Here is a 15,686-nt window from a genome sequence, read left to right on the forward strand (position 1 = left end):
GGTTGAGCTCCCAAGTTCCATGACATGGCGTCTTGGCAGTGGTGCCGTGGGAAGAAACACGGGATGTGTGTCGCATCGATAACTAGCATAGACTAGCTCTGCTTTTAAAGATTTGCCTCTAAAGTATGAATTCTCTAGGAGTGAAGGTGCCACCAGGAAGGCTGGAGTAGCAGGAAGTCAAAAAGCCCTACTCGGAAACGTAGCTAGAAATAGCCACGACCTTTAAGAAAACTGTCTCCACTGGGGCGCCTGGGTGGCTTAGTCGGTTAAGCGTCCGACTTTCGCTTAGGTCACGATCTCGCGGTTCGTGGGTTCGAGCCCCGCGTCGTGCTCTGTGCTGACTGCCAGCTCAGAGCCTGGAGCCTGTTTCAGTCTGTGACTCCCTCTCTCTCTGACCCTCCCCTGCTCACGCTGTCTCTCTCTCTCTCCTAGAAATAAATAAAACATTTAAAAAAAAAAAAAAGAAAAAGAAAACTGTCTCCATTAACCACTGGGTCTTTGGCTGCTGCTAAAACTACAGTGAAGCACTTGGTGCCGCCTGAAGTGGGGTTGACAGCCCACACGAGCAACAAGATTACATGTAGCTGATTTTGCAACAAGTTTCTTTTTTTTTTTTTTTTTAATGTTTATTTCTGAGAGAGAGAGACAGCGTGAGCANGTCAGACGCTGGGGCGCCTGGGTGGCTCAGTCGGTTGGGCGTCCGACTTCGGCTCAGGTCATGATCTCACGGTTCATGCAACAAGTTTCTATTCATCGCAGCAAACACCCGGGAGAACAGGGGATTTTATCCAGCACTAAGCCTAGTTCTCATTCCTCCCCCCACCCCGCGNCACGGCCACTGTCACCAAATGTATCTCTGGAACTCATTTGTTCACAGAGGCCTTGTCCTTTAAAGGGAAAAAAATAAATCCCTCTAATAGTTCCAGGTCATAACAAGGTGTAAGAATCTAGGAGTGAAGACTAAGGGTGTCCGAGGGCCTGGAGAAACCCTGCTCACAAACAGCCCCTTGTTTGCTGCTCCTTTTCGTGCAAATACTTCAGCAGGCTTGTACCCCCACTAAAACACCAAAGTTTTCAAAAGTTTGAGCTTTCTTCTGAAAAACGCCCATCATGAAGATCTCAAGGAACTTAAAACAAGCATCTTAGTTCCCACCAGCCAGAATCGCATACAAGGAACCCTGCAGGTGTGGGTCAACTCTAGGGCTGTGTGGCTATGAAGATGGCAGTCGCTCCCAATCCTCCCACATGACCCTGGTCTCGCGGGGACTGCTCGTCTTTATTGTGGCTGATTTTGATGGCTGTCAAAGATTTAACAAGAGTGTCAAATTACCAACCATGCTAATGTTTCTATGAATTCTATCATCAACTGCTAGACAATCAGAGTTGCCTACACATCTGATGTTCAAGAGACCACAACTAGAGATTTCTGGCCACAGGGGCTGTCCTTGACATTATTACTCTCTCAAACTTACGCAGAAAAGTCCTATCAGATCCAACGTTAACTCCAAACGAATGCCTGACTCTGGGCCAGTACCAGGGCATCACTGTAGAAACCACAGACTAACATCCCCAGACTTGCTCTTTGGCTCGTCCCAGGGGAATACGGAGCCTCTCACTGGTTAAACAGTCCATCTCTGGGGAGAGCAGTGACAGCGAGGAGACTGTATAAATATGTGGTGAGTGAGTGTCTTAAGGACAGCTTCGTTCCATGGCAGAACTAGGGACGGTGCCAGCTGCAGAGGGAAGAGTTGCAGGAAGTAGCAGTATTTCCTCTCGACATTTATAAACCTCTTACTACGGCAGCATGCACAGAAAGACAGGAAAAGCTGGCAATATTTCCCCTATATGAAGCTATAAGCCAAAGCAAATTTAAGGACTCATGAATTTTCTTTGGGATTGCAAAATAAGTACACGTATAAAACCAAACATTTCGAGAGGGTATTTCCCCCATTCCAAGATTGCCTCATCTTAAATCTATGGCAGACAAGACCTATTCTCTATAAATATTTAATATTCTATACATTTTCAGTTTTAAGATATGATTAAACAGACAACTTATTATTTCAGGAAGAGCTAGGAACCGTGGTCCATTAATTAGTGGAAACCACATATACCCTGTTTCTTCTCTCCAAGTGAGATACTTTTGTCTAGGGAACGGTGAATGAGAAGTCATGTGCAAGTAAGAAATGTCAATCAATTCCTCAGAGAGTTCATGCCAGAAGAATGTGAATGCCATAGACCGGCTTTTGCAACCCAGTGCTATAACTGACAGTGTTTGAATTACTTACACGAAAAAAAAAAATCAAGCCCTTGATATTAACCAGCCACCCTACCCAGGAAAGAGGGTAAAATGCTCCCCACGAGGGTGTCTGTTCTCCTCTTCCAGCCTCATCCTAAGTGCTCTAGCACCTTCTCAGGTGAAACATGGAAAAGAGGAAAACACCAGAAATGCCTACTAGAGTTTGGAGTTATGTAGAGTAAATCCAAACAGAATAAATGTGTAAGAAATAAGATAAAAAAATAAGGACTCATCACCTAAACTCATGACCAGCGTATATTACACTACCAGGAATTGTAATTGTTATCAACTGTCCCTTCAAGATCAGATGATTGTCTACATCTATCTGGTCGTCCTCTACCTCGTTTGGGTAGTTAATGTCTAATACTTCAGAGAGTGAAATTACCGTAACTATACAATGTGGTATTTCAGGATCTTTCATTCTAAAATGCTGAAAGTGGATTACTCTGATAGTTTTGGCTTCAATACTCTGATCTATAAACAGTTTTCTCAGTCTTAGAATTTTCCTAATAATACTTCATACCTGTTGAGTGCTTTAGTCATTTTCCAGTGCCGTCCACATACCTCATCCCGCGCATGACCCTCACGACTGTGTGGTGAGCCAGGGTAGGCACTAGTACCCCCACTTTACAGATGAACCTGAGACTTGAGGAGGTGACTCAACTAAGGGTCACATGGCTATCAGGAATTGAAAGAGGGCCTGGAAACTACCCCAATCCAAACTCTCCCGCCTACTAACAGATGGGAACTGCTTCGTCAATCTGTGCACTAGCAATCCACATCCTCTTCCACATGGTGACGGAGTTAGTTAACAAGGTGACTGGAAAAGAATGGCTCTACTTTTACTGCTTCGATATAAAAATCTCTTAGGTTGAAGTCAGGAAAATTCATTTCTTCCCAGTCCAATGTCTAAACCTGAGCATGGCCCCGTACAGCCTTTAAGAAACTGGGGATAAAAACGAACATCCTGTGTGGACTCTGAAGTATACAGTGGGAGGGAGCAGAGGGAGGGGCTGCCCCTCGCAGAGCCACACGGAAGGCACTTCAGACAATGTCCTCGGCAGGGTGGTGGAAGGGGTGGGCGCCCAGGGTGGAGAACTGGTACCAGTTCCGCAGGAAGCCCCGGTTGTACTGGCCTGTGTCCACGATGAGCCCCCAGAGGAGCCGGCGTCCCGTCTTCTGTCGAAGGGCCTGCTGGACTTCCCTCTCAGTGACGTTGTAACTGATGTTTATCAGCTGGATGAGGAAGATGTAGGCCATGCCTGCCGTGACGATCACAGAGTACCACACGCAGGTGAAGGACAGCGCTGAGCTGGGAGGAGAAAGGGTGGGTCAGGACTGCCCATCTTGTCAGTGGGAAAGTGGCGCCATGCTAACATTTGACACACGCAGTATTCCTTCTGAAGGACTTCAGCGCCGTCCCCCTTCCTCTCCCGATTGGAAGATACTTTTCTACCCTCAGGACACCAGAACGCTTAATTTAGGACTGTTCCCACGACCTGTTTTATACTATGATCATGTTTTATGCCTCTTTTTCTAGAATGTTGTATTACAGTAGCAAGGACGTTTTTGTATTTGGCGTCCCCACTCAGCCAACACAGTGCCTCCCATGACAGCATCTGTAATCTATCGAATGAATGAACAATTCCGAAATCATTCTTAACTGAGCAGACACTGCTATAAACGTCCTCAAGGAAGCTGTGGGTGGGAACGCGGAACAGTGCTAAGGCCCTGCATCGCCATTCTTTTCATTCTAGTCAGTACAACGCCGATGGACACAAATCGCTACGAGCCCTGACTTCTATGGAGGAGCCCCATCACATCTCAAATCCAGCCTCCTCAAGCCAAACAGAACCACACCAGACAGGAGAGTGCCTTTCAGCTCAACAGGAAGACTGTGAGGCCAAGGCCGATTAATGTCTGCCAGCTGACTCTTTTCAAACATTTGCAAATGAAGGGCCAGCAGGAAATGAACCCATCCCCAGGAATCTTCATTTGTTAACCTGAAAGGGACTCAGAGCTATAATGAATTCACCAAAGAGATAAGGAAAACCAAAGCTCAATCAGGTGATGTGAAGCACATGTATGGAGGGTGAGTGTCAATGGCAGACCATGTTCCACATTCCAGGTCAGTGGCCCCCAGAAAGTTCACAAAACTCATGCTTAGCAACACACAGACATGCTCTGCTTTGGGACTTTATCACCCACATTTCACGATCTCTAACACTCTCCATACTGGAAGAAAAGGAACTGACCCTGAGGAGGACCAATCTATTCTAATGCTTACAAATCTCTAGATGGAGAAGAGCAATGGGGGATCTGGCCTCAGACTAATATAAACAAATACCTCCACAGAAGCACTATGTAGGTAAAGCGGGGATTATTCTGAAAATGAAGAGTAATAAGAAAGACAAGAAGGGGCGACTGGGTGACTCAGTCTGTTAAGCGTCCGACTTTGGCTCAAGTCATGATCTCACAGTTCACAAGTTGGAGCCCCACGACAGACTCTATGCTGACAACTCAGAGCCTGGAGCCTTCTTCGGATTCTGTGTCTCCCTCTCTCCCTGCCTTTCCCCCACTCACACCCTGTCTCTCCCTCTCTCTCTGCCTTTCCGCCACTCACACCCTGTCTCTGTCTCTTGAAAATGAATAAACTTAAAAAAGAAAAAAAGAAAGATAAAGACCATGGGGGCAGAGCTGTGCTAGCTCAGACTGGGGGCCACAGACCCCACACAGCATCCACCTTGGAGGAAAATGTGACGGAGAGGACACAAAGAACACAGGCAGTGTCCCCCTCCCCCACTCCCCCCAGGGCCGCAGTGCTCTGGGGAGAGACCGGCTGTGGCCAAAGCTGCAAAAACCCCCACTTACTATAATCCGAGATCCCCACAATATATAAATGTGCCCTAACCTAACAAAGGAAGTTGTGACCTAGATACCACACTCATCATGAGTGGTGATTTTTTTAAAAAGTAGAACAGGAAAAACCAATGGAGGTTATAAAGTAAAGAAATGTTACAGAAATCATGAGCACACCACAAAAGGGTCAGAAGCAATAAATCCAGATAGGGCTAAAGAGCATGAAAAAGCCACAACAAAGGGAGGTCTTGCTTTGACAATCTACAACAAAGCAGACCACACACATACCCTGGGACCCCTCGCTTATGGCTTCAGTTTCACTATTGCTACCTCGGGCATGCACGCGGTCATGTATCTGACGCTAGACTTCCCTAACTGAGACGGGCCCTCTCTGCGGTGTACTAGTTCCTCAGTCCGTAAGGGTCAACGATCAGCACCCTAGAGAAACGCACCTATCCACTGCATAATTTTGTTGACAATTTCTTTTTTTTCTTTTTTAATGTTTTTTTAAATTTATTTTTGAGAGTCAGAGAGAGACAGCGTGAGCAGGGGAGGGTCAGAGGGAGAGAGATGCAGAATCTGAAGCAGGCTCCAGGCTCTGAGCTAGCTGTCAGCACAGAGCCTGATGCGGGGCTCGAACCCACAAACTGTGAGATCATGACGTGAGCCAAAGTCAGATGCTTAACCAACTGAGCCACCCAGGCGCCCCAACAATTTCAAGGATACCCAGCATCCGATAACTTGTCCTATGTTTTGGTTGAACACTCATGAGCTGGCAGCAGATCACAGCCCCTTACATTAATGGCAACATCCATTCCCTCTCCTACGGACCTCTGTGCTACGGCAGCCACATCTCACCTGTAATCTGCGTAAACTCCGGGACAATAGAAGAGAGCTGTGAAGACACTTCTATCTCTACAAATGGTGTCCAAGGTCAGTGTTATCCCATACACCGAGGTGAGCAAGAAGATCGAAAGGGCAAGTATAAATGCTTGATGATTTGATTCTCCAACACAGCTATTTATCCTCAAAACAGCATAGGGGGAAGAAAAAGCAAACATTTTTAAAAGTTGTTGATACAGATGGTAGCTAGATTCATCATGGTGATCATTTCATAATGAACATAAACACTGAATCACGATGCCGTGCATCTGAAAGTAATATAACATTGTAGATCAAGTTCAGTTCAATGAAAAAGAAAGAAAAGTTCCCCATATAACTCACATAATAAACAAGAAAACTGTAAAAACAGGGATAATGTGAATATCAGTAACTAAAAACTAAGTTCTCTTATTTTTCAACTTGAGGGAATTAAACACTTGCCCACTGAGAGATGGAGTCTCAAAGACTCTGCTCTTTCCAAAGTGAAATTATATCATTAGTTTAAGGACAAACTAAGTTAAAAGCAGAAGCCAGCTAACAAATAGTAACAAATCTATTACCCAACTATGAAGAGAGTTAATACTGTAGCCACCATGATGAGGAAAGGGTGATAATCAGTTATGAAAACTTAAAAATACTAAACCAGAATTATTTTACAGTATAGGAAAAAATACGTTAAATATATATGTGTATATACACACACACACACACAGCAACACAAAAATCCCAAGAGGTCAGAAACGTGGCATGGGGTGGAGAACGACTCGCTAATACACAGACTACTCCTCAGGGAAAAAGTTCTGTCTCATGACCAGGTGTAGGGCAGTGGACTGGCATCCCTGGTGCCCACTGCACACCAGATGCCCATGTGGGCAGAGATCTTCTACACAGAGCTGTCAGGCCCCCTGCAAACCAGCACTGTAAACAGGCCGCCACCACACACACACACACACACACACGCACGCACGTGCACAAGAATACATGACGAACACCCAGAAGTGGAAAACTGAGAAGTGAAAATACCTGTTCACTCCTAAAGAAAGGCCCAGAAAAGAGCTGTCCCTGTACCTGAACCCACACCTGAGGTCCGCTCCAAGGCCCTCCTGGCCTTGCTGCATCCTCCTCCTCCTCCTCCAGGTCCCCTTCTATGGGCGGGGGCAGGGTGGGGCGGGGCAGGCTACACTCCCAGAATCCTCAGCATCCTAGCCATAAAACGCATAGTTCCCTGACCACAAGTGCCTGGAGAACTAGAGCAGCAAACGCACTACTTAGAGCACTGGCATCAGAATAGCTACACCCCCTTTCAGATTCACTCCGTGAAACAAACAGCAACACTGTCTTCAAAAGTTACACTCCATGCTGTATGGGCCTTATGTGTCCTACTTCGGCACTGGCCAGCTGGGAGGTACCAAAAAAGCCCCACTTTCAGGGCACCTGGGTGGCTCAGTCACTTAGGTGTCTGACTCTTCATCTCCACTCGGGTCATGATCTCGTGGTTTGTGGGTTCGAGCCCCGCGTCGGGCTCTGTGCTGATAGCGCAGAGTCTCTCTCCCTGCCCCTCCCCTGCTCTCTCTCTCAAAATAAACAAAATTAAAAAAAAAAAAAAAGCCCACCTCTCTATAAATAACAAAACAGGAAGGCACCTGGTAGCGCCTTCCCTCAACAACGCAGACCAGGAGTCACGAGAATGGGAAAGGACGTACGGTGAGGGGACAGGGTCACCTACAAACACAGGAACACTTTCTCGAGCTGTGTTCAAAAGGTACAGCAAAGGGAAACGTGCTTATACGGATTCTGATCCCTTCATTTTTTGAAAACACCGTTTGGCTGCAGATACTTCTCTTGCTGGAAGGAGACGGTAACTGAGGGGCAGCTCAGAAGGGAACAGCAAAACAGCACCACCACCACCACCCTTCGGGAAACGACTGAGGGGGCTACATCTGTGAGACTGGGAAGCTGGTGACTCAGTGGGAACATCACACCAGAGCACAAATATCTGCAAGGTGTAAAGCTGGGAACGAGTGAGATTTCAGGGGGCGCAAAGGGAGAGCAAACGCGGCCAGAGCCTCGTGTGAATTTACACTCTGCGAGCCCCCAGATTTCCCCAACATACCAGACACAATGGTGGTCCATTCTCCTCACACAGATGCCACAGATCCGGCAATGCCACGCCCGGGCTGGTCGCACCAGCTGGCACTTGGCACACCAGTCCTCCTTGACCTTAGTGGGGCTTCCAGCCAGCGCCCTGGAAGAGCCCTTGGGATCATCCTTCAGCGTGCGGTTGTTGAGACTGCCAGACGTTTCTGCGCCAGGGAACCCTTTGGTCTTCTGCCCTTTTCTGTTCAGGCATTCAGCCTGGCTGGTGCTGAGAGATCTGTCACTGCTTGCTGGATTTCTGAGGTAGCCTGGATTCTTCTTGGCTCTGTACAAGGCTAAGAGTATCAGAAACAACCCGCAGGTAAGAAGAGCCAGCTGAGTAGGCCCCACGCGCCCTTTGGGGACCACTTCCTGCAGGAATACGTAGTACATGTAGCCCAGAGAGAACAGTCCGAGGCTCAGGAAAAACAGAGTCTGTTCTTTCCTTCTGTGAGTGAGGTAGTAGTACCACAGAGCCAGCACAGGAAGGGAGGTCAAAACCACCACCCCCAGGAGGAAATGCCAGGAAGCCACGCGGAGGAAGACGGGCAGGAGGATGAGTGGGGGAATGATGCTAACGTTAACTTTTTTGGCTCCCCGAAGCCAAGGAATTCGGAGGCGATCGGAAATAGTATCCATGATTCTTTCGCAAGTCTCTGGTTGCACGGATTTACATGTAATCCATCTATTCAGAAGAGCACAAAGAGAAGGCACTTCACATGGGGTTTGCTGAATGAAAAACCACTGAACACCCTAAGCCAAACAGCAGGATAAATGATAACAGAGGCCAAAGGCCAATATTCTGCTTCCATACTACTAAGCGTGAGCTTTCCGGATCGCGTATCATTGTTTAAAATGAAAGAGAAGCTACCACTTAGAAATTCAACAGTTAAAACCATTTCTCCTTGAAGCAAATACACAGGAATACACAGACATTCTGTACAAGTACTGTTTAGATTTAGAAGGGTATAGAGACATAAGATCCTCAAAACAATCGACAATCTAGCTGCGAAAACAACCTGGGAATTCAGGAGACATCAGGTAAGAGACAAAGGAGCAAAATCACCCAGTGAACTAGTGTGGGCAAACACTGGGAGGAGCACTCAGAGGAGAGTGAACACTTTCGGGTGGAATCACTAGAGAGGTCTCTGTGAACAAAAGGTGGGCTCTGCGCCCGACCCCGAGGGCTGGCTGGTACTGACTGGTGTGGGGAGAGGGCGGGGGGGGGACAGGAGGCAGGGGGGGGGCCCACCGCAGAGGCATGTGTACAGCACAACCCTGTCCTGTGCCCAGGGAGTAAACCAGTCTAGCAAAGCCAGGGGGCTGCCTAAGAATGGAGATCAAACTGGTAAGGGGAAACGACGGAGCTTCGTGGACACACGGTATTTGTTGGCTTTTTGTGGACACTTGGGCTCATAAGACAACGGTCAGTTCAAGGAATAACTGACCACAGACAGACAATTTGGAAAAGTAAGGCGACAACTTGAACGTGAGGGGAGATGACCACATGGGAGCAGTACAGGGCAGCAGGACAGTGGAAAGACCGGGAATCTATCTCCGGAGAAAGGTAAGGAGAGGACTCAGCAACAGCCCAGGTCTCCAGGGCTAGGAGAGAGGAAGAGCTGGAAGGTTAATGGAAGCGCTGTGGTCTCAACGGATGGAAGTTATGGAAACGGCATCATGTTCCCATTCCTTAAAGCAGGGTGCTCCATTTGCTCAGTATGAACTTTAAACGGAGTCCATTTAAAAACACCTGTAAAAAAGACTACAGATACTCTCAAGGAAGAATTACAACAGGACTGTAGGTCTTCAGGCCTCTGGTAGTAAACTACAATGTCGCAAGACCGCTTTTCATGTCGACACGGATGCACCAAGCTCTAAGTCCGCAACGTGCCTCTGCGGTGACTTTTTTAACCGGAAATAATTATTCAAAGGAAAGGCAACTTGCCAAATGTCCTTATTCTTCTCCCACACTATGCTTTCCGTATGGCAACAGTTTTTAGACTTATTTACAAAATGGATAAACACCTCGTTATTACCGTTGGGCACCAAATTTTTCTCACTGATGTTAAAAGTCATCTTTTTGGACAGTAATTTCCAACACTTAGGACTGATGCTGAAAATAAAAGCCAAATACAATTATCGGTCAAGACCGTGTTGCTGCCCACGCTGCAAACAGCCAGGCAGGGGAAGGAGGTGCCTTCTGGTGAGACCAGTTCCAACAGCAGGAACGTGATCGTTCAGCCCGCAAGACCCTTTGCAGCCGGGTGCAGCCCAGCCTCAAGTAGTTGGTCACAGATGCTGAGACGACTGGGAATGTAGGCACTTCCTGGTACTAATGTGCTCATTTTAAATTTACGGATTCTGGGGGCCTGCACTTCATTTTTTTAAAATACATTTAACATGTCACTATCCCTTTATTTGCCTGTTCTCTCCATCGTTTTCTCTCTTTAAAAATAAAAAAAAACAATGTCCTACTAAACCGAGCTGAATAGACAGCTGTGCAGTTGTGCACTGAGTAATCCACCTTTACAAAACCCTCACACTGGACACAGAAGACGACTCTCAATTTTAGACCCTTGGGAATAGCATCAGGAGCAAATCCTAGTGTTGGGGATGGCTAAGCTTAAAGTATGCTTGGTAGTTTTCAAAAGGGCCAGGGGCTCAGCTTCAAGAAACACTCGGCCCCTTACCTATCGCACCCTTCATCGAGATCTTGGCAATCACATAAACAGGCAGCCACGTGGTTCTTTTCCCCATTTCGATCTATGTACTCGCAGCAGCACAGGGGCTCCAATTCAGGTTCTTCCGCTTTGTTTGTCTTCACTGGCTTCATACTGCCCTTCTGTGTCACGATTTCCACCTGTCACCATGAGTGGTAAGAAGCCCTCAGAAGGTAAAGGTGGAAAGAACACAACACATCTTGTAAACACATCCACACCTCTCTCTCTGATTTTCCGCCAACGCCTGAGAAATCAAAAATGAGAAGAAAGGGGGGAGGGGAGGGGGTGTCTCGTTCTCATCAGGCTTTTCTCTCTCGGCTTGGCCAGACACGGAGCTCTAGGGGCTCCGAGCNCTTGCAGGGCGCCCCTCTCCCGCCTCCGCCGACCGTGAGGACGTGGGAGGGCCGCGAGCGCCGCCCCGCCCCGCCCGAAGAATGACCTTGGAAGGCAAGTTACCTGCTCTCCAGGGCCGAGGTGCAGCTGCAGCCAGAAAGGCCGAGGTGGAGGGGAGAACGGCCGTTTCCTCCCGAGGCGCGGACGCGTCTGCCCAGCTCGGAGCCGGGGGGCTCTCGGTGTGACGGCTGGAGTCTCTTGGAGCTNCGGCCCCGCCGGTGCCTGCGGGCGAGCGGCACGTGGGCGGGGCAAGCCCAAGCCCACGGCCAAGGGAAGTGCCCACGGAAAAACGGGAACCTCGGGAACCCGGAGGATTCCCAAAGTACTGGGGACTTGTGGGTCGGCCAGCCTTCATTCAGACGCGGGCAACAGGCTTAGGCGGAGATCTCCACCGCGAACTGTTACCTAGGTACCGCCCCCAAATTCTCCAGCCCTCCCCTTAAAGGCCCATAGCCGTCCCTGATCTGTTAATTTATAAAGCTTGTTCATTTTCATCATTTCTGGCAAGGAGATTCTACATTAGACCAGCAGGCCTACTAGTACTTTTGTTCCAACAGTCTGCATATTTGAAATGAAATTATCCGGAGAGTAGAGTCCTCTTTGGATTTTATTTTTGCACAAAATGTTAAAAGAGTGTAGGCCCACATACACTCTTTAACTGTAGCAGCGTTTCTAGGTTTTTTTTGGGGGGGGGAGGCTTAACAAAAAAAGAAAAACTACAACTCAGACATTTTGGGTTTTATTGATATCAATTTACATAACAGGTTTGAATGCAATTAATTAAATTCTGCATATATACATGTTGAGTCTTAATCTATAAAGCAACTTTGTTAATTTTCTTTGAGGTATATTTATGAAGTACAAGTTTTAAAGAACATCACAAAAATATTCAGCTTGCCACTGATCATTTTTGTGAATTTAACAAAGAACAAGTCTTCAAGTTTAATATCCAGTGACTCTTGCTCACAGCCAGACACTTCATAAATCCCTATTTTAAAAAACCCCAGGTAAGTACACAGGTACTCTAAGGTAGGTTTGTTGGGAACCACCCAGAGAAATCCATTTTCCTTGTAATACTTTCATTCTCTACAGGCATCTCAAAAATTACTTTAGCAATCTCATGTGGCTTTGGTGACTCTGGGGAAAAAAACATATAACGAAAGGGAAGCGTTGTCCAAAAGTAATAATATATACAAATTATTCCGCACTATCTTTCCCTTGTTCCAAAGGCATCATATTGAGACATATATGCCTAAAAACTTTTCATGAAAGAGCCAAAGCTTCTGTCTGACTTAGAACTTCAGTCATTGCACTAGTATTAGGATACAGTGGCCCCAAAAGTTTTTATTGAAGAGCTAAAGTTTGTGTCTGGTTATAACTTACCAATTGAAACAAGGCACACACATGAATGAATAAGTGAAGACATATATGACTACTGAACAGTAATCCGCAGATTATTTTCAACTAGGTGGTTCACTTCCACCATGGAAGAGTGCTAAACTGAAGCCTCACTTAGTTCAAGTATTCATTTGATCTGTCACTAAGTGCCCAGATTTTAAAATAACCCTCTAGTTTTTAAAATCAGAGCATGGTTCTTCATTTTGAGTGTTAGCATCCTACATGCCTCCTTTTCCAGAATTTACTCCTCTGCCATTTGAGACATGAAGAGGCAAGATAATATCACCTCTCATAGCTCCTGAAACAACTATATTTTCAAAAAGATACAACATGGCTCAAGAAACTTTCAGTTAATAATTTCCAAGTTGCAGATTCAAAACTTGATTACTGAATTCCCATACTAAAACAAAGATGAAGACATTGAAATATCTACAGTACTTAGAAATGTTATAATATATGCCTGAAACCTGGTCCTTCAAAATTCGTAATGATAGAGATGTTTATTCTTAAATTGTTTTCCTTAGCATCTTGAATGTATCTCAGCTGGGAAGCAGCCTGTTGGACACGTACTGATTCTTTGCTAACAGATAAAGCATCAAACTTCAAACCTCATTGTAAAACTACTCAGTTCGGAGTGTCTCATTTTCTTTTTGTATCATAGAAATTCAAATCCAAGACATATTTCACTGGAAATATTGACTAGAGAATATTTCCATTGGAGAATTCCACTGCTTAGAATTAGGTATAAGAAGTGAAGGAATGGATTGTTAAGGCCATCAGAGACCAGTCATCACATTAATGTTATTAAAAAGAATGTTCGTATTAGAAATACCAATAATGACAAAATATGGAAATGTTCCTGTGACAATTCAAATCCTTCATCCTCTGGTTTTCTTCAAGATGTTTGCTTTTAGTTCCAAGTATCTCTACTTCAGACCTTGCGATCACTAGCTTTTGACAGTCATGCCAGTCTTGTTTAGTAGATCAAAAGTTCTCTGAAGCATAACGAGTGAGCTCTTTAACTGCAGACAAAATTAATTTTCAAAATCGGATTAAACTTTATCTGATTGTTTTTATGCCAAAAGGTTACATTTATATATTCAACATAGTTCTGTTTCTACTGATGCCCAGATGAAAGACCGAATTTATAAAACAGCCGGCTGCTTCCGGTACAGGTACGGGTCAGTACGCCTGCTCAGGAGCTCTTCCTGTCTGCAGTAGCCCGCTCTTCTCCCTGTACGGTCCTGCTGCTCATTCTGCCTCCCAGCAGGTGGTTTCCTTAAATGGTTTCTTAAGTGGCAATGGTCTTGCCACTGTCCCCTGAATGACTCGAGTTCCGCCTCCAGGCCTTTGTTCACTATTTTCTTCATGCTGTATTCACCCATCTGAAACTCCCCCATCCCCCCCATCCCCATGCAACCTTCCCTCATCATCCTGCCTTTGAACTCCCAAAGCATTACTACTTACTTGACATTTAACTTTCTACTTTTTTTTTTTTTTTATTTTGAGGAGAGTGCACAGGGGAGAGGGAGGGAGGGGGTGGAGAGAGAATCTCAAGCAGGCTTTGCTCCAATGTGGGGGGGAGGGGTGATTCCCAACCCTGCAATCATGATCTGAGCGGAAACCAAGAGTTAGTTGCTCAACTGACTGAGCCACCCAGGTGCCCCAACTTTGTACATTTTTATAGTTTTTAACAACACACATGGACATCTGATTTTTCTAATCAAATTATAGGCAACTTGAGAGCAAGAATTCTTCTTCTTTGTATTCATTCATTTGTTCATTCAGTAAATGGTAATTGCTTACCTTGTAGATGCTGGGTTTGCACTGAGCTCAGCACTGCATGTACAATGGTGAACCAAATAGGCACCATCCCTGCGGTCCTGGAGTTGACAGACTAGTGAGGGATACAGGGCTCACACAATGTATTCAATTTCTGACTGGAGGTTTGTAGTGTCATTTTCTGAGATTATGTCAACTAGAAGAGAATTAGGCTTAGCTCAGGATGAAAACTGAAGTCTGCATGATCAATGTGTGGTGGCCTGTTAGCATCCAGGTGAAGATGCCAAGTCAGCAAGTAACCGTGTGAGTCTGGAGCTCAGGGAAGAGGTTAGGATAAGCGAGAAGGATACGGGAATCAATGGCACACGTGGCACAAATTAGGGGAGTGAATGAGGCCACCTGAAGGGAAGGTGAGGAGAAGAGAAGAGAATCTAATGAAGAAAGTCTGGAGCATTGGGCCAGGAACAGGTCAAGTAGAGGAGATAGTTTCAACCAGCAAAAGGTCATTTTACTTTATGCTAAGCAAAAGAAGCCAGTCACAAAAGACCATATAGTATATGATTCCATTTATATGAAATGTCCAGAGTGGGCAAACCCATAGAAATAAAAAGTAGATTAGTGACCGTAGAAGCTGAGAGAGTGAAAGATGGCGAAAGACTACTAATGGATATAGGGTTTCTTTTGGGGATGATAAAAAATGCTCTGGAATTAGTGGTGATGGTGGTATAACTTTGTGAATATATTAAGAATTCCTTAAATGGTGAATTTTATAGTATGTCAATTATATCACAATAAAGCTGGGTTTTTATGGTTTTAAAGAAGGCAAGATTAGATACATTGCAAGAAGAGTGGTCAGCTCTGTCAAACACTCATGCTGTAAGATGAAAACTAAAAAAAAAAAGCTATATTAATTTTAACAGCCAGAGTCTGTCACTGGGGACTTTAGCACAAGCAATATCAGTGGAAGGTGTGGGGAAGAAAACAAGGCAGGAGTGAGCTGAAGAACTACTACAGGCTTAAATACAGGCATCCAATTTTGCTCCGTCCCGAAATCCCACTAAAAGCACAAAAAAAGAGACTCTTTAAAGGCATAAATCCACATGGACAGGGAGAACAGAAAGGCGAAAGCAGCAACATAGCTTTGGAAACAAGAAAGCAGCTGGATGACTAGGAGACCAGAAAAACTAGACTCCTAAGCTAACTGCAGAGAAAGC

At 45.7% G+C, this 15,686-nt stretch overlaps 2 protein-coding genes across 5 annotated transcripts in view; both read right to left on the reverse strand.

The window, feature by feature from the left end:
* Nucleotides 1–836: 836 nt before the first annotated feature.
* ZDHHC23 (zDHHC palmitoyltransferase 23) lies at nt 837–11,489 on the reverse strand. 2 transcript variants are annotated; one of them, XM_077771885.1, is made up of 5 exons: nt 11,356–11,489; nt 10,870–11,039; nt 8,154–8,861; nt 6,017–6,184; nt 837–3,611 (listed from the first exon to the last, which is right to left on the reverse strand). In XM_077771885.1, the coding sequence occupies exons 2-5, from the start codon at nt 11,010–11,012 to the stop codon at nt 3,344–3,346; spliced, it is 1,287 nt and encodes a 428-aa protein (XP_077628011.1). In that variant the 5' UTR covers nt 11,013–11,039; nt 11,356–11,489; the 3' UTR covers nt 837–3,343. The 2 variants fall into 2 exon arrangements, with proteins under 2 accessions (XP_077628011.1, XP_077628010.1); XM_077771884.1 differs by lacking the exons at nt 10,870–11,039; nt 11,356–11,489 and having other exon boundaries at nt 8,154–8,853.
* Nucleotides 11,490–12,009: 520 nt separating this feature from the next.
* Nucleotides 12,010–15,686, reverse strand: part of GRAMD1C (GRAM domain containing 1C) — a 58,563-nt gene continuing 54,886 nt past the window's right edge. For all 3 annotated transcript variants that reach the window (XM_077771834.1, XM_077771833.1, XM_077771832.1), the window contains one exon: nt 12,010–13,712. In XM_077771834.1, the coding sequence (XP_077627960.1) occupies nt 13,638–13,712 (75 nt within the window). In that variant the 3' untranslated portion in view covers nt 12,010–13,637. The remainder of the gene's footprint in view (nt 13,713–15,686) is intronic.

This window comes from Crocuta crocuta, unplaced genomic scaffold, assembly GCF_008692635.1.
Source record: "Crocuta crocuta isolate KB4526 unplaced genomic scaffold, BGI_CrCroc_1.0 scaffold56, whole genome shotgun sequence".
In the NCBI taxonomy this organism is placed as follows: Eukaryota; Metazoa; Chordata; class Mammalia; order Carnivora; family Hyaenidae; genus Crocuta; species Crocuta crocuta.

What these genes read in the sequence shown, in the direction of transcription:
- ZDHHC23 (XM_077771885.1), bottom strand. Translation starts at nt 11,012, where the DNA reads ATGAAGCCAGTGAAGACAAACAAAGCGGAAGAACCTGAATTGGAGCCC. An exon ending in CTCGATGAAGGGTGCGATAG is followed by an intron (nt 8,862 to 10,869) that starts GTAAGGGGCCGA and finishes TCTTCTGAATAG; the next exon opens with ATGGATTACATGTAAATCCG. An exon ending in GGAGTTTACGCAGATTACAG is followed by an intron (nt 3,612 to 6,016) that starts GTGAGATGTGGC and finishes TTCTCCTCCCAG; the next exon opens with CTCAGCGCTGTCCTTCACCT.